At 42.5% G+C, this 20,523-nt stretch overlaps 2 protein-coding genes across 3 annotated transcripts; both read left to right on the plus strand.

Moving 5' to 3' along the window:
* Nucleotides 1-71: 71 nt before the first annotated feature.
* Nucleotides 72-14,143, plus strand: LOC130159224 (fatty acyl-CoA hydrolase precursor, medium chain-like). The gene is made up of 15 exons (XM_056360614.1): nt 72-1,530; nt 3,561-3,696; nt 4,444-4,648; nt 5,360-5,504; nt 5,943-6,076; nt 6,417-6,570; nt 8,717-8,818; nt 9,958-10,062; nt 10,181-10,231; nt 10,745-10,885; nt 10,992-11,078; nt 12,076-12,223; nt 12,423-12,554; nt 12,860-12,932; nt 13,363-14,143. The coding sequence occupies exons 2-15, from the start codon at nt 3,624-3,626 to the stop codon at nt 13,535-13,537; spliced, it is 1,725 nt and encodes a 574-aa protein (XP_056216589.1). The 5' UTR covers nt 72-1,530; nt 3,561-3,623; the 3' UTR covers nt 13,538-14,143.
* Nucleotides 14,144-14,489: 346 nt separating this feature from the next.
* PDCD2L (programmed cell death 2 like) lies at nt 14,490-20,170 on the plus strand. 2 transcript variants are annotated; one of them, XM_056360617.1, is made up of 7 exons: nt 14,490-14,676; nt 14,827-14,990; nt 15,081-15,107; nt 16,032-16,478; nt 17,584-17,697; nt 19,339-19,487; nt 20,020-20,170. In XM_056360617.1, the coding sequence occupies exons 1-7, from the start codon at nt 14,563-14,565 to the stop codon at nt 20,148-20,150; spliced, it is 1,146 nt and encodes a 381-aa protein (XP_056216592.1). In that variant the 5' UTR covers nt 14,490-14,562; the 3' UTR covers nt 20,151-20,170. The 2 variants fall into 2 exon arrangements, with proteins under 2 accessions (XP_056216592.1, XP_056216591.1); XM_056360616.1 differs by having other exon boundaries at nt 14,491-14,676; nt 15,081-15,141; nt 16,075-16,478.
* The last annotated feature ends 353 nt before the right edge of the window (nt 20,171-20,523 follow it).

Genomic DNA, 20,523 nt, shown 5'->3' on the forward strand with positions numbered 1-20,523 from the left:
CAGCAATGGTACAGAAGTTCTCATCTGATTTAGATACAGAAATGTCCTCTGTGGAAAAATAAATTAAACTTAAGACTGTTCTGCTTTCTAAGTTGGTTTTACCACAGTGATAGTATATTTCTGACTGTTGTGATACATAATCTGTAATGGTAGTGCTGGAATTAAGACTTCTCTCAGAAGTTAGAAAAGGGAGAAATGCTCTCCACTACCCACACTTTTTTCCTTTTAAATTTGGCCATAATTTCCCTAGAAGGATCCACGCTGGTAACATTATTTTCACGCTTTCTGTCTTTTCCATGGTGTGTTACATTGTGCTTCAGGCTGTTCTCTGTGCCATCAGTCAGTTCCAGGTGCTCTGCACTGGGTCACAGGCCTCCATTACTAGCACTGGAGAGAGATGTGTTTGTACCAGAATTGTTCCAGAGTCCTTACTGGCATGGACTACCAAGAGCAAGTCTTGAACACTTCATTTCAGTGTTGTCAAGAACTTCTTTCTTGGGTCTGTTTTGTTTGTTCCCTGGATCTGGCTCCTAGACTGCTCCAGCTCCCAACCTTATTCCTGACCATACTGCTACCTCCCAGCAGCCTTACGCAGCTCCACAGATCCTGTGGGGCACTAGGCACCGGTTCCCCGCTTCTTTCATCTCACCTCTATATCTCTGGAAGAATTTAAGGTTATTCATGGCTAATAATGTCCTACAGCAACTAACTGGCCATCCCTTCTTTCTGAATATTGGAAGAAATTGGGTAGAATTTCCTATGTCTTTCCGCCCAGATTCTGTTGCCAGTCAGAACTCAGGAGGTAGGGTTAGGCTGTTAGCCCAACTGCTGTTCTGGTAAGCAGGAATTCCTGCTGGCCATCTGCCCCTCCTCCTTTGTTTTTGCTAACATGTTTTGTGAGGGGAATATAATCTCAAAATAGTCTTGATAAATTTTCATTGCGTGTACAATTCCCCTGAGGTCCTGTACCGCTCCCTTTAAAAGGAGATAAACAGGCAGTATTGTATATATATGCACAGAATATATGCTTATCTTCTAAGTGTATGCAGAGAAGTACAGCAGAACTGACTTCTGCTATGACTATGCACGGGCATAGTGCTAAAAATAAATCACAGTTGGAAAACGTCAGAAGATTTTACTCCTGTCTACTTAGGCGTGAGTGCTCTGATACTCCGTCTCATCCCAGAAACACCCTGGTGTGAGACTACCACATGCCAAAGTGAGAGAGTGTTAAAGCTCTCCAAGCTTCATAGATTACAGCTCTGTTTTATACACTCCAGCTTCACTGAATACTCATGAGGGGCTCAGTAAAAAAACCAAACTGACCCTGTTTTAAACGCAGATGTCTAAACACTCCTGCCATACGTACTTGAGGCAAAATGTAATTGTGAGCTCTTATTCAATTATGGGCCTATAAATCTGATGTTTGTCTCTATTTTTTAGCTGTTGAAATCAAGAAAGATAGCAGGACATTGAAGTATAAAGAGGCAAATGTCATATGGCAGGATTTTTTTGTGATTGATCCATGAGGTACGTATTATTCACTGATGTAGGGTAAGGTGCAAAATATTCTGTATTAAAATTAAACGCCAAAAGGATTCAATAATTCCACTTGCCAGGTATGTAGCACTGTCTCCAGATTCCACAAGTTTAGTCTGTGTCACTAGAGTAGAAGTTTCCACATTTCCAGAGCATACAGACATACAGATCATGCTTGCAGATCCATACAAAGTATCTACAGGCAAGGCTTTAGGGATCTACAATCCCATCTCTTTATTATCTTCTCGTAAGTAAGATTGGCAGAGTTTGCAGAAACTGGTTTGCACTGGTAATATTTTCAGAATGGCCCCCTCTCTGGGACTGTGGATGGGACATGAGCTGAGACATTTTGCAGAATGTGTACTTGGAGAGTAAAGTAGTGAGTAGAGCAAAGATTAAAGAGTAAAGCTGGGAAAATAGAGTAGTAAATGAAGGGGGAAAATAAAGGAAAAGCAAATGGGAAAGGACAGAGTTTAGTAGAATCAGTAAATATCAGGAGATAGAAAATAAATTGTTTATGGAGGTAAATAAAGTTTGTTACAGCAAAAGTAGAGAGCAGCAAGCAGAGCATTTGACTTTGCAGCAGAGGACCCCTCCTGTAGTTTGTGGGTCACAAGGGAGTCCTGAGGCATGCATGCCCATCAGGATGCAAGCCGAGTCCCAAGCAGGGAATCTTCTAGTTCCACCTCACGTAGAAACAAGTTTCCCGCGCCAGGAACCAAAGCAGTCCAGGGTAAGTGAGGACAGTGGAAGAATTTGCAACAGCATTCAAGCAAGCAAACAGGAGTGCAGAGTTTACTACTACTTAGTACTTCTGCCCTTGGCTTCTAGCAAAACTTTGTCACAGAGACAAAGATGGGAGATAACTTATGCTAAACTCCATCACTCGTACTCCAGGCACCTGTTTCCACTCATTGCATTTGACAGCACATACATCTATCAATACAGTATAGACTGTACATTCATAACAGTGCAGACTAATCACAGACCAGTTTTATTGACCTTTAGTGTCATGAACTTCACTCGAGAAACAAGAAAAAAGTCTTTCAGAGAACACCTATACAGCTATAAAAATTTGACGATGAAGTTATTGTCCACATTATTTTCTTAGAAACTCAATGTACAGTGTTATCCCATTTGCCAATGTATACTGTGCACTAACCGTACACTCAGAGATGGCTGCTATGCACGCTAGCATAGCATTGGCGTTGTTAAAGTGTAGCTGCTGCAGTGCAGAGCTTGCTCAGTACAGAAAGCAGGAGTCCGGATCAACAGAGCAAATGCTCAAGATACCCAGCATGTGCTGAAGGTGTACCTGGCCACAGCTTGCTCTCTGAGCAGCTGGGTTTAAAGTTAACCGGGATTTACTTATAAGGGCTGTAAATCACACCTGTGCAGATATACTTGGGAAGATTTGGGATGCAGGACACAAGCACAGCCGTAGTACACAGGATCACTAGATGTATAATAGCTGTGTTGAACTAATGTAATGACTGTGGGTCTTTATGACTCAGCTGAAATCAAAGGTGCAAGCAGTAAATCAATCTATAGAAAAGTTGTCTCTGCCAACTGAGAATTCACATGATATAAAACTGCATAACAGCCTTTCTGGGGGAAGAGCTACTGAGCCTTGACAAACAAAAGAAGGTGGAGCCCACTACCACAATCTCTTCGTTCACGTAGGCAGAAAATCTCTTTTTTTTTCTCTTCAGCTATCTCTTCCCTCTCTTTCATCTCATGCTCTAATGATAGATGTGAGTTCACACAGTAGTTCATAAAGCCTCCTGATCTTTCAGGGGTTTTGAACGTATAGTTACCACTCAAATCCTTTAATGCTGTTCCCACACTACAGAAGTTGGATAATCATCTCTTTAGTGTTGCAAAACTTATGTGTTGCATTAGATGCCAAACAAACATCCCTGAACACACAGGACTGAGTGACATGTGGGATAACCATCCAGCAGGAAAAGCTAAGATTTTTCTATTATTGTTTTTTAAAAAACATATAACTTGCATAACAGTAATACTTAGCAGAGTATATAAGGCGACAGGCTGAGGAGAGGACTATGTGACCAGCTTGCAAAATGGCAGCTGGAAAGGACACATCACTGCTGTCATTGATTCTCACCGTTGGAGTCACAGCGCTGGTAGCTACTGGTAAGCCTCAGAAGGGTTTTTCCCTATCGCTTTCTGTAAGGAAATAGAGCACATGTGCAGCTTGCTCACCTAGGGGAGCCCCTTGCTGCATAGAAATTAAGTCTGAATAGCAAATAGTTCTTCATTTCTTTTTGTGATCTGCTTTCAGTCATTTGTCATGTTTGCCTTTTTTGCAAATAGCAAAATCAAATTCCTGTCCCAAAATCTTGTCTGATCTGAGGCAGGTCAGGCCACTGTACCACATTTGTAATTTGGTACTGAGAACTTTCAAACGGATCTTAGAATGAATCTTACCTAAATGTTAACCGTATTTGTATATGCCATACTACTTTCAGGTGTGTTAGAATTTTTTTCTTTTCGCTGTACATACTGTCAAGGGTCCAGAATATATTTCATGTGTTCACAGGTCTTTTCTTAAAAAGAAAATACCTTTTCTTAATGAGAGCAATCTATTGGACTTCTAACAACCTGGATCAAAAAGGTTTAAAGTCTATATGCAATTACCCATATTTGTGTATAGTGAGACAATACATATGATATACCTGAGGGAGATTATACATACAAACCAATTAAATTGAAGGCTGAAATAATGTCAGCTATACTGATTAGAGTTTGTTGAAGCCTCATGCGCGAAAATGAATTGTTTAAGTGAACAGAAGGTGTATATTTAAGTAGCTAAAGCTCTTAGAAATCTAGCAATTATTTACAAATAGACCAGTTGTGTGACTTTGTGCTCACATTCCCCAGGACAAAAAGCAGAGCAACCAGAAGTGATGACCAACTATGGGAGAGTACGAGGGTACCAATTCAAAGTAGACGCTGCTGGGAGGAATGTAAATGTCTTTCTGGGACTTCCTTTTGCTAAGCCTCCAGTTGGACCACTGAGGTTTTCTGAACCCCAGCCACCCGAGCCATGGAAAGGTGTCAGAGATGCCACTTCCTACCCACCAATGTAAGAAACCATTGAATTTTTTAATAATTTTATATTATATGCAATGCCAGGACACTGATGTACAGGGAGCATTTGGCCATTACTTAGCAATGTTTATAAACTGTGTAACTTTGGAGCAGAAACAGAAAGAAGCCGAGGAAATGTTGGAATGCACTATTAGAAGAAACAAATGCCAAGGGAGTCACATGCTTAATAGGACACATAAAAAATGCAGACCAATTCTAGCCTATATTGTAAATGTCTTACTCCATTTGTACTGCTGCCCTTGTTTAGTGTCTCAAGCTTAATACCTGCCATTACAATAAAAAAAACTGTTGAAGATGTAAAAATTAATTTGCATTTTCTTTTAAGCAATTTATAGCCATATGTATTTTCAGGTATATTCCTGTAATATTTTGAAACATGCAAAATTATATCTTCATGTCACTGTGTACTGCTCTAGACTGTGGCTCCTTTTCATGGATCTCCTTAATGCCATGTCAAAGGAAGAAAATATATTAAAAATGAAAATAATATTTTATGTTTTCTGTCGCCAACCATGTAGAAATGTATTAGAGCTTGCTTTCTGGTTTGCACTTGGTTGTGTAAGTACAGAAAAGCTACACTTAGTAGCTCTGAGGTTTTAGTTATTTGTTGTTTATTTGCTTTTTAGTTATTTGTTATTTAGTTATTTGTTTAGTTATATTGCTTGTTATTTTTTCATTTATTCAGGTGTCTACAGGATAAAGAACTAGGACAGTATTTTTCGGATGTTGTTACTAATAGAAAAGAGAATGTTCTTCTCCAAATGTCTGAAGATTGCTTATACCTAAATGTGTACACACCCGTTTCTACAGGAAATCAGGAGAAGCTGCCTGTAAGCAAAACCATTACAAAACCACTAGCAGAATTGTTTTACAGCAAACCTACAATTTGTGCTATATGCAAACTTAAGGTGCGGTTTTGCAATGATGCTCAAGTTACATGCTTTGCCCCAGTAAATGTTTGTTTGAGAGAGACAAAATCTGATTTTACAAATAAAATTTTATTGACATTTTAGCTAGGTGATGTTTGATTTCCTCTAAATAATCTGTGAAATGTCACAGGGCACTGGTATAATGTAAGTATTTAATCAAACCACTGCCATTTTGTAAGACTGCAGGCCTCATATTTAAAAGACTTCTACCATTTGTGACATGTAATCTGAAAGAGTCAGGAGTGAAACAGTACCAAATACTGTATTTTGTTTTATATTTAGTTTTTATCACTGGAAGCTGTTATCTGTGCTGGATTGTTCTTTGTTTTGTTTTTCCAGGTCTTTGTATGGATACATGGAGGTGGATTCATTTTTGGAGCAGCTTCATCATATGATGGTTCAGCATTAGCAGCCTTTGACAATGTGGTGGTTGTAGTAATTCAGTACAGATTAGGTATTGTCGGATATTTTAGGTAAGATTTTATTTCAGGTTTTGCTAAGTGATTTCCAAAATTATGTGTGCAAAACCTTTGTGAAGAGATGTGCAGAATACTTTCTTGTGCGAAGAAACTATACATTGCTTGATTACATATGCAGTAGTTGGGAACAATTTACAGGTCCCAAGTCAGCTTCCAAGTCTGTTCTTGTTCATCTGCTACTCTCATCTCAATACTTTCTGAGACATTTAGTTTTCAGTTGTGTAGAGAAGCTCTGTGTAGAGAATGGCAGCTGATTTCTTATACCACAGATTTTATTTTTCTCTGCCTTGTTTCTTGCACTGAGTATTTAAACAAATCTATTCTTTCTCTGCAGCACTGGTGATAAGCACGCTCGAGGTAACTGGGGGTATTTAGATCAAGTAAGAGCTCTTCAGTGGGTTCAGGAAAATATCATATATTTTGGAGGAGATCCGGGATCTGTCACTATCGCTGGAGAATCTGCAGGAGGAATCAGCATTTCTGCTCTTGTAAGATCATAGTAATATTGAATTTTAATTACTTAGGGAAAAAACCACTCTCCGCATTAATTTTTAGTACCTGTATGAAAAGTCAGTGAGGAAAAAAGGGATGGTTTTATAGTAAATGACACATTACTTTGTTCTGTAATATAACAATACAGCCTCTGATTGATGAAAATATTCTATTCATGTCCAAATCTTGTAGTTCAGACCCAAAATGTTATTCCTTATCTACTAAATTAAATTCTGGGGTGTTTTTTTTTCCAGTGCCACAAAAATTTATATTTGTCAGGAAAGTCCTTTAAGAGGATGTATTGCCCATTCCCTGTTTGCTTTGACAGTCACTTGCACAAACTAACCAAGGCAAATAGTCATGATAGAGGAACCAGATGTGCATTTTGTGACCCAGTTGATTATGTTAAATTTTTACATCAACACTGAACACACTGGTTAAAAGGTTCTTCAGTCTCTCACAATTTGGTAGAGATCCCACAGTGAAACGAGTGTTCAGTGATACATGTGATAACAATTCCTATTTCCTAAGCTCCTGCTCTCTGGCCAACAGTTCTTTATTTCCCTTCTGTAACACAGCCACACTATCTTGGACACAGTTATATTTGATCCATATCTGGCTTGCAGTGTAGTTCCATGAAATCTTGGAAGCAAGGTGCTATGGGATGGGAAAAAGCTGGCATAAGCTCCTCATCTCCGAGCTTGTGGAGGAAAAGAAGGTTATCAGGGTTAGTCAGCATGGATTCATCAAGGGGAAATAGTCATGCCTGACTAGCCTGATAGCTTTCTCTGATGGAATGACTGGCTGGGTAGATGAGGGGAGAGTGGTGGATGCTGTCTGCCTCAACCTCAGCAAGGCTTTTGGCATTGTCTGCCATAACATCCTCATGGGCAAGCTCAGGTGTGGACTAGATGAGCGGACGGTGAGGTGGGCTGAGAGCGGGCTGAATGGCAGAGCTCAGGGGGCTGTGATCGGCAGCAGAGCCCAGCTGGAGGCCCGTGGCCAGCGGTGTTCCCCAGGGGTCAGCACTGGCTCCGGTCTTGTTCAACTTACTCACCAGTGACCTGGGCGAAGGGACCGAGGTGCCCTCAGCACGTTTGCTGATGGTACAAAACCGGGAGGAGCGGCTGATGCACCAGGAGGCTGCGCTGCCCTTCAGCCAGACCCGGGCAGGCTGGAGAGCTGGGCAGAGAGGGACCCCATGGGGTTCAGTAAGGGCAAGTGTAGGGTCCTGCCCCTGGGGAGGGACAGCCCCATGCACCAGTACAGGCTGGGGGTGACCTGCTGGGGGACAGCTCTAAGGAGAAGGACCTGGGACTGCTGGGGGACAGCAAGTTGCCCCTGGGCCAGCAGTGTGCCCGGGTGGCCAAGGAGGCCAGTGGGATCCTGGGGTGCATGAGGGGGACCGTGGCCAGCAGGTGCAGGGAGGTGATCCTGCCCCTCTGCTCTGCCCTGGTGAGGCTGCACCTGGAGCGCTGTGTCCAGTGCTGGGCTCCCCAGTTCAGGAGAGACAGGGAACTGCTGGGGAGGGGCAAGTGGAGGGCTGTGAAGCTGATGAGGGGACTGGAGCATCTCCCTTATGAGGAAAGGCTGGGAGAGCCGGGCCTGTTTAGCCGGGAGAAGGCTCAGAGGGGACCTTATCAATGCATACAAGTGTCTTAAGGACAAGTGTCAAGAGAACGGGGCCAGGCTCTTGTCAGTGGTGCCCAGCGACAGGACAAGGGGCAACGGGCACAAACTGCACCACGGGAAGTTCCAGCTGAACGTGAGGAAGAACTTCTTTACCCTGAGGGTGACAGAGCCCTGTGCCCAGGGAGGCTGTGGGGTCTCCTTCTCTGGAGACATTCAAAACCCACCTGGACACGACTCTGTGCAGCCTGCTGTAGGTGACCCTGCTTTAGCAGGGGGTTGGGCTAGATGATCTCCAGAGGCGCCTTCCAACCCTGACCGTTCTGTGATGCTGTGATCCCTGACAGTGCTGCCAAATCCTTTTGCATAGCTGAACTATGATCAGAGGATACAGTCTTATGACATTTCCTTTCAAAACGTTTCAAATGGCAATCCCTAATATTGAAATTCTAAGACAGTGATCAGAACATCATGCTTATCATGCTTGTAATGCTTGTTCTTGCTTTTTTACAGGTCTTATCTCCCCTGGGAAAGGGCTTGTTCCATAAGGCCATTTCAGAGAGTGGTACTGCAATCAGGGCTTTGTTCACTGACCATCCTGAGAACGAAGCACAAGTGGGTATTTTGTAGTAATTTTCATTATTTTTCCAGATAGTTTTGCATATCTTAAACTGTTTATTCTAAAATGTAGAAACAGATTTTTTTTCTTATGAAACTGCAACCACAGTCATTAAAGACAGTATTTCTGTGTGCAGACAATACATGTTTAATGGTGCTTTGCTTTTCAAATACCCAAATATTCATATATGTTTGAATAAAAGCAAAAGACTAAGGAAGCAAAGAGAGAAGTCAGGGAAGAAGTGTGGAATGTAAAGGAATACTATAACATGTACTGTCTTCAAGAAAAGTTGAGCTATAATTTTTGGCTGGAAAATGGCACCAGATTCTGATTACTATTCCCCTCCTGTTTGATGCCTGTTGTGTGCAAATAAATAAAATCTTAATCGATTTGTTTATATTTGAAAATAAGAGCTGACTTCAACCCAATATTTTTTTTCGACTACAAGAAACGGCTTCCAGGAACCTAGAGTCGATAATCTGGGATATAAAAGAGACAACATTATAATGAGCTCTGCCTGTCTAATGAGAGCTGTTACTCCACCCAAAAAGACATCATCAGGAATGGTATAACATGCTCTTTTTACCATTTGAACATGAGGAAGAACTTCTTTACCCTGAGGGTGACAGAGCCCTGGCACAGGCTGCCCAGGGAGGCTGTGGGGTCTCCTTCTCTGGAGACGTTCAAAACCCACCTGGACACGACACTGTGCAGCCCGCTGTAGGTGACCCTGCTTTAGCAGGAGGTTGGGCTAGATGATCTCCAGAGGTGCCTTCCAACCCTGACCGTTCTGTGATGCTGTGGTCTTCGTGGTTGTATTCTGACTGTGCATCACTCACTCCTTTTTGTCATCCTGCCTTCTCAGCCCAGCATGTTATTTACCAGAATTACTATCTTATTCTGTTTCTGTATCAAAATATTTTGGAGGCATGTATTTTGTCCTTCTGCTCAGCCCACAGTGTGAAGGGTTATGAGGGCTTCTTATTTTCTACCTCTGCAGCTAGAACATGGCTGGCTTCAGTGATCCTTGTGCAGAAGTTTAGACAGCCCCTACTGGACTCTCCAGTCTGGTGGCACATAGAGCCGTCCATGGGAAGTACATGAAAAAGTGAGTGTTTGTTTTTATTGATTGCAGAGAATTGCTTTTGCTTCTGGCTGTGGAAAATCCAGTTCAGCTGAAGTAGTTGAATGCTTAAGAGAAAAAACAGAAGAAGAGATAGTACAGATAACACTAAAATTGGTAGGTGAAATTATACTTCTTGTGTTTAAATGACATTTCAAATTTTATCATAATAGAGTATGCTATTGGTGTGCTGTAATATTAAGAGAACTTCAAATGAATGTGACTTTCTTGTCAGGATTTGGCAACCCTGCCGATATGCTATACCTCGCTTGAAAAATGCGAACAGGTAATTTCCCTTTCATTCTACATGGACTTTGAACTATTTGTGTTTTGGTGTCATGCTCTACCAGGGGAAGGAAAAACGTGTAGGAAATGTTAGTTTCTCTTGGAGAACCTGAAAATTAGTTAATATAATAAACTATGTCCTACTTAATATTTCTTATCACAGTGCTGGATCCCATGTTCCTTTGTAGTTTCAACACAGAAATTGTTTTTTTCCCCCACTGCTCCACACATCCATAACAGGATTGAACTAAGAAGAGATGTAAATTGAACATCATCATCTATCTTTCACAAATGGTAAAAATATAATGCTAATCTTCACAGAATCTTCTGCCTAGAGCAGAAAATATGTCAGAGAAAATTTAGAGATGGATTGAATACTGTTATTTTTAATATTTTCACTTGACACTTCATTTGCTTTGCTTTGGAACTACAGTAAAAATCTGAAATTTTTTTCTAGAAGCAAAATTCATGTATTAATGAAGCTGTTTGTTTGGTTTGGGTTTCTTTTGTCCAGCGTTCCCTGTTCATCAGCACAACTATAGATGGTGTATTTTTTCCAAAGAGTCCCAAGCAGTTACTATCTGAAAAACGGATCACTGCGGTCCCATATATAATAGGAGTAAATAACTGTGAATTTGGATGGGCAGTTCCTACAGTAAGAGACTTACAATGTTGTTATTTATTTTTTGTTATATTTATTTATTTATAACATTTTGTTAATGCAGGATTTTCTAATAAATATGCTTCTCTGTATCATGCAGATAATGAAATTACCTCCTTACACAGATGGTCTGGACACAGATGTTGCATATCAAGTTTTACAGAGCTTCTTATCATCCTCATTTCAGGTAAGACACCATTTTCAGAATAAACCACTGCTGCTTCTTCACCAGCCTGGTTCTGTGTTGTACTCCTGGAGGGGTATATTTTAGAGGCAAACTTTGTTCTGTTTGACAGCTTCCTACCATGGGGCAGTAATGGGCAGCAAACACAGTATATTCCTGCTGCCACTAGCGACTGAAAATGCCTCTGGATTTCTATCCTAAATGCCCCTCTTTCTAAAAAGGAGTTCTGTGGAAATCCATGAGTGATTCAGGTACCTAAACATAGGTCTCCCGTGACATTTTAGATACCCTAGGTTATCCAAGACATGCATGGTACCAGCAGGTATGACACAAGTCCTATAGAACAAACCCTTCTGAAGCAGAAGCTGGAGACTAGAAAGTAATAACTTGAGATGTTTAAAATGGCACTGAGACCTACATTCAGGTTTCTTGAGGTTTTGCTTCCCTGTAATTTACAAACCTCTTAACTTTCTGGTTCCTTTGTGCTCTCCTGAAACTACTAGAGAAAATTGCAGATTACTAAGTAAGAATTAAGGACTTTATAAACATGGCTAGTACTCGCAATGGATCATTCAGTGTCACAGACATCCATTATGAACTCAGAATGGCAGAGCCCAGGCTTGTTCTGAAAGGCAGTAAATTATGGCCACCTACACCAATAAATGAATGTTATGAAATCCAACATGATTTCTCTGATGAGGGTTATTTCCACAGAACTGAGAACAGACTACCATATCTATTTATCAGCATCACTGACTGATGTTTATCTAAAGATCAAAGATCTTTAGATCTTACAAACCTCTTTTCCCTGAGAACATCTGTATCTGGGTAGCTGTGTGACTCCCAGTTCTGAGCTCTGAGCCACACTCTTACCCAGCTGAGGATTTTCTCTGAAAGAAGGTAATGTTTGGCCAGGGATGTGCAGATGGTACACTCAGTGCTGTTACTCTTTATAATATTCATCAACATTATAAGAAGTATTTTTATTGTTCATGTTCAGGGTGTTACTTCTGAATTTGTTGATCAAGTATACAATGAATACATAGGGAATACAGGAAACCGTACTCAAGTGCGAGATGGCCTTTTTGATGCAATGGGAGACTCCTTGCTTGTGATTTCAGCCGTTGAGGTGGCTAGATACCATAGAGGTAAGTCTCTAATTCAGCACCTATTAGAAGAAATGTAGAATTCCATCCTGGGGTGTGTCTGTGGACAGTATGCATCACATGTCATTATCCAAGAACTGAGAGTGTTTTCATTGTATCAAAACAGCTTGTGATGAAAGTTTATCACGTTTGGTGGCAGGTATTTTCTCAAACTAACACCCTTCTGTTTATTTTCTACTAGATGCTGGCAACCCAGTCTACTTTTATGAATTTCAACATCGACAAAGTTCAGCGGCAGGTGTTGTACCAGACTTTGTAAAAGCAGATCATGCAGATGAGATTGCCTTTGTCTTTGGAAAGCCGTTCTTAGCCGGTGATGTATCCATGCTTGCTGAAGTATTCTTTTCAAACATCATCTTAATCATTTTGCTTACTGGAGGGCTTGAGAACAGTTTTTCTGTCTTAGAAACACTGGAATCAAGATAAACACTTTCTGTCTTTAGTACTTATCATTAAATCATTCATCTGCAGCTCTCTCCTAGATCTCTGCTCAGGTAAAACTCACATAGCTCAGAGCAACAACTAGAACTGTTTACAGTCTGTTGGAATTCATATATAGCTGCTACTTTTTTGATTATTTGGTTTTTTAATGTTGCCATTTCATCTCTGACTTCGCAGGGTATACTACAGAAGAAGAAAATAAACTTAGCAGAACTGTTATGAAATATTGGACTAACTTTGCTAGAAATGGGTGAGAATCATGTTAATTACAGCTCAAGTTCTGTCTGTGCTGCCTGAAACATACTTATATGCCTGAAGCAATGCTTATATGGTGGTTCCTACAAATTTGGCAGAATTTAAGATAAATATTAAATGATTTTTGTTCTTAATGATTGCAAGAAAAACCTTTTAAATGAACCTGCAAGCCAAAAAAGAAAAAAAATAATCCAAGAGCTACTTCTCCATCTGCAATGGAGTTTTAGATCCAAAAGTAATGGCAATTATTAATTTTTTGCTATTCCACTGTTGAGCGTTTTGTTAAAAAATATCCAACTATTCAGATACTAAAATCACATAATCTGAGCTTGTGTTGTTAGTTTTCTGAAATTCTCCCAACCTAAGCAGTCAGAGCACAATTGATATGCAAATGGAAAACTAACTTTTCATCATGTTATTTCCAGAAATCCCAACGGAGAAGGCTTGGTCCATTGGCCTCAGTATGATCTGGATGAAGGATACCTGGAAATAGACCTAGTGCAAAAGGCATCAAAGAAATTGAAAGAACGCAAAATGGAGTTTTGGGCACAGCTCACAAAACAAATTATGAATGAAAGGAGAGAACACACAGATTTGTAGGCGTTGTGGAGGGTATGCTTTGCTTTTAAAACCCAAAGTGAAGTCAAACAAAATTCATTTGTCAGGATGCAGAGTTTAATAATCAGCTTCTGACTCGGTATTATGTCATCTATTGTCATGATCACTGTCCTGGTTTCAGCTGGGATAGAGTTAATTTTCTTCTTGGTAGCTGGTGCAGTGCGGTGTTTTGGATTTGGTGTGAGAACAATGTTGATAACACACTGATGTTTTTAGGTGTTGCTGGGTGATGTTTATACTAAATCAAGGACTTGTTGGTTTCTTGGGCCCTGCCAGCAAGAGGGCTGGAGGGGCACGGGACATTGCGAGGGGACACAGCCAGGGCAGGTAACCCAAACTAGCCAAAGAGGTATGCCATGCCATATGATGTCATGCTGAGTATATAAACTGGGGGAAGAAGAAGGAAGGAGGGGAAATTTGGCATTATGGCATTTGTCTTCCCCAGGCACTGTTACACGTGATGGAGCCCTGCTTTCCTGGGGATGGCTGAGCACCTGCCTGCCCATGGGAAGCAGTGCACGGATCCCTAGTTTTGCTTTGCTTGCGTGCGCGGCTTTTGCTTTACCTATTAAATTGTTCTTATCTCAACCCTTGAGTTTTCCATTCCTTTCTGATCCTCCTCCCCATCCCACTGGGTGAGGGGGAGTGAGCAAGCGGCTGCGTGGGGCTTGGTCGCCGGCGGGGGGGGTCGCGCTGCACCCGCGCTTCTCTACGACCTTCGCCCGGGCCCGGTCCGGGGCGCGCCTTCACGCAAGGTCTCCGGGATTTTGGGGCGCCTTCAGCCGGCGCCTCCCGCCGCCCCCCGCACGGCTGCTCAGCACCGCGCCGACACCGGAACCCTGCGGCTGCCCAGCGCCCTGCGGGGGGCACGGACCCGCCGCCGCCTCACGGGCACGGCCGCCGGCCCCGCGAGCATGCGCACAGGCGCGTCCCCGCCGCTCGGTCGGGCCGGGCCCAGCGATCCGGCGGCGCGTGTCCGCCGGCGGCCGCCGTAGCCAGGCGCTGCTATGGCGGCAGGGCCGCCCGTGCTGCTGGGGCTGCGCGACGCCGCCATGGTGGGGCCGTGCCGAGGAGGCGGGCTGCCCCCCGCCTGGGCCACCAGCAAGCTGGGGGGCTCCGCGGTAGGGGCGGGCCGGGGGGGGGAGGGGGGTGGTGGTGGTGGTGGTGGTGGTGGCGGCGGCGGGGCCCTGCCCCAAGGGGGTGGCGGCCCGGCCGGCTGTCGGGGCGCCCTCGGCGCGTCTCCAGCGGCGCCCGTGCTGTTGCTTTTCCAGGACTGGGTGCCGCGCGTGCGGGCGGGCCGGCCCCGCTGCGGGCTGTGCGGCGGGGAGCTGGCGCTCCTGGTGCAGGTGTACTGCCCGCTGGCCGGCTCCCCCTGCCACCGCGCCGCCAGCGTCTTCGCCTGTGCCGGGACGGGCTGCCGGGGAGCGCCGGGCGGGTGAGTACCGCACCGCGCCGCGCCGCGCGGGGCAGCGACCGGCCGCGCGCGCCCTGACCCCGCTCTCCTGTTTTTCCCCGCCCGCCGCAGCTGGACGGTGCTGCGCGCCCAGAGCCTGCCGGAGGGGGCGCCGGGCCGCGGCGCGGAGCAGGTACCGGGGGGCGGGGGGCGCCTTTTGTATGCGCTGTCGGGTGCCCGCAGCCCCCCCAGGCGGGGGGGGGGGGGGGGAGGCGGGAGGAGGTTGCGGCACGGCCCCGGTGGCGGGGCACGGTGAGCACTGCGCGGGATTCACCAGAGGATTAACTTCGTGTTCCCGAGCTGCGTTAGGCTTGTGTTCCGGCAGAGACCGCAGGCCAGCTCTGTGCTCAAAACTGATATTTAGTGCTTTAATTCCTTGAGCTACCTCAACGTTACTTTTGAACTTTAAATGGCTCGGCTGTTCTGCTTAGGTTTGGGGGTTTGATCTTTAAGATGCCCGATTTTCTAATTTTTACAGATTTTTCTTGAAATTTATCATCAGTTTTCCTTAATCTGATTTGGTTCTCATTAATATACTTCTGGTATTTTAGCTCATGAAGAAAAACTGCATGTTGGCTTAAGGCTGAAAGAGGAGGGTGGCAGTCACAGGTGGTGGCAGGCAGAAAGTGGTAAATCTTGGTCTGTGGGAAACAAGCTTATACTCTGATAAAATGATGATGGTATTATCCTTATTGTTTTTGTTATTTTCCTCCGTATTCTGTCCTTTGAGCTTACTTGTGGCGCAGGGACTGTGCTTCAAGTAAATGTACCCAAACTGTCAGCGGTCCTGCCAGCAGCCAAGGTATGGCAACATGATGTACAAAGGCCATTCAAAAAGCCAGTGAATTCTTGTTCCAGTTCTCCAGTGTGCAGTGTTTTTTGCCATAACTACACTGCTGCGAAAAGTAGGTGTGGGTATGCTGGTAAGTACCACTGTGAGGAGGATGGATGAAATAACACTAAGCATTAGGTGAAGGTTTTAGTTTTCTTACCTGTTACCAACCTGTATTTGAAGTGCATTAGGGTGGCTTACCTTGACAATGCTCTTTTTGCTTTTCCTTCCCAGAAACAAGAATCCAACTTTGCTGCAAAGGATTGGTGTGATGAAGCAGATGACTGGGGAGTCTGTGATGGAGCAGAATCTCCTGCATGTGCTTCCCTTCAGCTGCTTGGTTTAAATGAAGCGGTGAGCAGCTCCGTGTCCAGAGAGGCGGACTGTGCATCCCAGTTCCAACAGCTTCGCTTGTCTGAGGCTGTGGACGGGTCAGGTTCCCTGAATGCACACTCTCCAGTCAGTGAGGGAACGATAACGGCAACATCTAGTTCAGCTCCTGTGTTCAAGCCCTTTTACATTAGTGTTGTGGATGAGGAAGACTACTCTGGTTTCATTGATACAGATCATGCAGATGAGCTATGGAAGGAGTATCAGCAGAGAGAGGGTGTTAATTTGCAACAGTTGATGTCAGAAAGGTGAGAACGGGTCTGGATTTCATGCTGAAATTGAAGGGATTACGTAGTTTCCTGTATGCTGATTGATAATCTAAATCTGACTCTCCAAATCTGAATGTTTTTTGTTTGTAACTGGCTCCTTCAGGAATCATTGGTGTGTAGTGCTTTGCTGGGAGATCATAACAATGCACCCAGTTCTGACAGATTGTGAGTTATTTGGAGATGCATCTATTTCTGAGTGACTGAGCAGTTGGAATGTCCTTGGGCTCCAGACAGAGCAGTGGACTGTCAATCTCTGAAACTAAACCAGTGTGGTTTAAACAGTATTTTATGCTAAATGACACGAGCTTATATTGAAACGTTTGCCTTTTTGGTTTTTTCTTTACAAGGCTAAAGTTTTTCTTCTATTCCAATTGCATTATTAAGAGTGTAAATACTTAGGGATTTTGGCTAGAGGCTAGGATGATGGTAAGACTCCTGAAGATTTTTGAAGGTGTTTGAAAAACAATTTTTGAATGTAGTTACTGGAAATATTTCCAGTATTAACTTAGGTGATCACAGCAAGCACATATCCAGGACATTTGTCTTTTGATTGTATTAACAAGTACAGTGAATTTTCCTGAATTGTGAACAACATTGACTTTCTTGATAACTAAAGCTACTGTCAATTGCAGAGTCTGCATAGTATGCTCTTTAGAAGCGGTGTTACTGTTGAGTTTTGTTGACCTGTATAGAATCATAGAACTGCTTAATTACACTTAATTCAAAATTTAAAAAGACATCATACTTTAAAAGCTAAAAAAACTTCTGAGAGGTTACTAAAGGATTGAGTTGTTTGGGGCTTTTTCAAGCAGGTATCTGGTGGATTTGAATCTCATGCAGGTAGTGCAGGTAGTTTTGAAACACCGTTAGTAATTGTAAAACACCAGAAACTGAAAGACTAGAAGCAAAATGTTCACTTGGAAGCTCTAAAGGGAAGTGACTCTTAAATTAACATGTATAATTTTTTTTCAGTGTACTTAGTGTCATTTAATGTGAATGTATTGTAACCGTTGCATATTTAAAGCATGCTTATTGTACTGAAAATCTTACTGGAAATTTTGTTTCTTTTCTTGTTTTCTTGTAGTTATGCAGGTGAAGGTGATACTGAAAAATACGAGAAGAGCGAAGTCAAAAGCAGGGACCCCACGTTCCATAAATTTATGAAAAGAATATCTGTGTGTCCTGAACAGATTCTGAGGTATGTTTATCATCTGGTTGTAACAGGGAAATACAGGTCATATCTGTGTGTGTTAGTACAGATATGTACTAACAGTATAGATTGTTGGTAAATAAACTATTTCATTGGAAATACACGTATGTTTTTATTAATCAAAGAATTTGCTAAGAGAGCTGTTGCCATGCCTGTGTGGTCAGACTTCAGTCCCTGGTTGGGCTTTTTTTATACAAAGTGTAAGGAAATGAGAAGCAAAGCAGGATCAGAGGCCCCAGATCTGGCTGTGGGAGACATTCTTCAACATAAGACCTGATGAGAACAGACCCAGACTGTCTTTGAAGGTTCACAGAAATCCAGACATGGAGGTTTTCAAGAGACAGTTTTGAGTTGAAAGTATAATGCACAGTGAGCAGTATGCCGCTGTGGTAGACTTCCAAGGCTGTCTGCACCTGTGAAAATTTGTAACCTTACCCTAATTGCTTACATCTCAGTCCTTGACATGTTACTGAAGTAAGAGATTACTTGTTCTAAAGCCTGAGTTGTTCTGGGGGTTACTGTGATTACCCCTCAGGACCCTGCAGTCTTTAGTTCTTGTAAATCTGTTGCTTTTCCTAGAACAAAAGCAGGTTTAACCTCACAGCAGCTGCTTTCCCAAAAGAGGAGTGAATTCTGAATGCAAGTATAACAAAGAGTTCAAATAATAAATTATTCATAGTACCAAATAATACACATAGTTTTAATGGATCCTACCAAGGGTTAGTTTTTAAGTTCTTTGTTCCAGAGAGTCCAATGCAGCCTAGCTGGTCAAGCTGTCTCAGTGTAGTGACAGGACCTTTGTTTATCAAGTTTCCAGAACCAGGTGGAACTAGCTGGTACCTTTTTGATGAGGAGGTAAAGTCTGAGGGGCTGGTTACACAGATAAGAGGCATTAGAAACTTTCATTCGTTATCTATCAGAAATGATAGGGAAAATGTATTAAATGCAGAGTGCAAGTTACATTTTCAGAAAATGTTTTTTCCACTGGATCTATCACTTTGTAGTATTATGCTCTTTTAATTTTCTGTTCTTATAAAACATCACCTCTGGTGATCCCTGTGACTGTCACTAGTTCTAGTTATAATCTTTACGTGGCCCTCCCATTGCCCTTCATGGCTGTGGTGAGTACGCCTCTTAGACCCTTATTTCTCCTGGGCTCTGTTGACATTCAGTGGAAACCATCTTTGATGTTGGTTTCCTGTTAATTGTGGAGCTCTTATAAATAAAATGTTGGTTCTGTGGCATAACTACAGTGGTTTTGAGACCTATTCTATGTTGAGTATCTTCATCTGCCACAGATTAAGCATTCCGATTTTCAGGAAAGTGTAGTTTGGTTGATGGAGTCAGCTACAGCGTATTTTGCAGGTGTCAGTTCAAAGCATTTGTCTCTTTTAAATCCAGGTGTTTCTTTAAGACTTTCCAAGTGTTGGCCTTCCAAATATTTCCCCCCCATCTTTATTCTTTGTGTGATGGCTCATCTGAAGCTTAGACAACGATTCTGGCGCATAACAATGTTTTTTACTTCAAGCAAGTTCAGAGGTTTCAGAGAGTCCCAACTGTTGCCAACATACAAGTTTTCCTATGAAGATTAGATTTTAAAAAAATTACTTTTTTCCTTTCTTGTTGTAGGTACTCCAGGGGTGGCCAGCCTTTATTCATAACGTGTCCTCCAGCCAACATTAGTGAAGGTATTCCAGCCTGCAGTAACTGTGGAAGCAAAAGAGTATTTGAATTTCAACTCATGCCAGCGCTGGTCAGCATGCTCCAGAGCGATTCAGGTGGTGACCTTTGATTTAGCTGAATGAATACTAGAAACAGTCACCTTCTTGGTAAAGTTTAGTAAACTGCAGTTTGGATTGTTTCTTGCTGATGTGTTTAATTAGCTACAATGATCATCTTACATAGAATCAACTGTTTTCCATTATAGATTTCACTCAGCAAAAGATTATAACTCTGGTTTATGGATACTCTGTGATTACAACTTGATTTGCTCACTAATGAACTTCAATAACAGCAGTATAGATAATTCCATGACCTTGGGAGTAATTGGTCTTTATTGCCTCTTAAACGAGGCCTTGGAAAATAATAAATATCATCAGATAAGACTGCGGACAGTTAAGAAGCTCTTTGGAAATTCTGAGTCAGCTTGCTTTAAAAATCTTTAAAGTTAGAAAATGCTTTGTACATAGGAGACTGAATATGAAAAATTTTCTGAATTGGCAAAGATTGAAACATAGCAATAAGCAATGGCCCTTAGTTATGTCATTTTTCATACCTTTGCATTACATACCTTTATTGCTTTGTTTTTAGATCTGTCAGTGGAATTTGGAACTGCTATAGTTTATACATGTGAGAGAAGCTGTTGGCCAACAAATCATCAAACCCCTCTTGAAGAATTTGTTTTTGTGCAAGAAGACCCAGATCAGAGATTATTTAAATAAATTATATTTCTTGGCATAGATGGAAAGTCTGTTGGTTGGGTTTTTTTTACTACAGGTGAAAGTGTGTAATTATGCAACAGTCTTCCTTGCATGTGGTGAAAAACCAAATTCGTTCGATCACATTGTGCTTATTTCCAAGAATAGCCAATTGAAGTATATATTAGCATGCCTCTAAAATGTGGTGACGGAAAACTTGCATACTTTGGTTACACATGGAAATCTAAGTGTAGAGATTGTTTCGTGATGCTAGTTACACTTAACATTTGGGGAGGAAAGTAAAGGAGAAAGAGTGTCTTGTTGCAGGAAGTTATAGTTAGCATTCATCAGCCGGACAGGGAACTACTAGCAGTGAGGAACTTCATGTAGGCTTGAT

The sequence above is a fragment of the Falco biarmicus genome, chromosome 15, assembly GCF_023638135.1.
Source record: "Falco biarmicus isolate bFalBia1 chromosome 15, bFalBia1.pri, whole genome shotgun sequence".
In the NCBI taxonomy this organism is placed as follows: domain Eukaryota; kingdom Metazoa; phylum Chordata; class Aves; order Falconiformes; family Falconidae; genus Falco; species Falco biarmicus.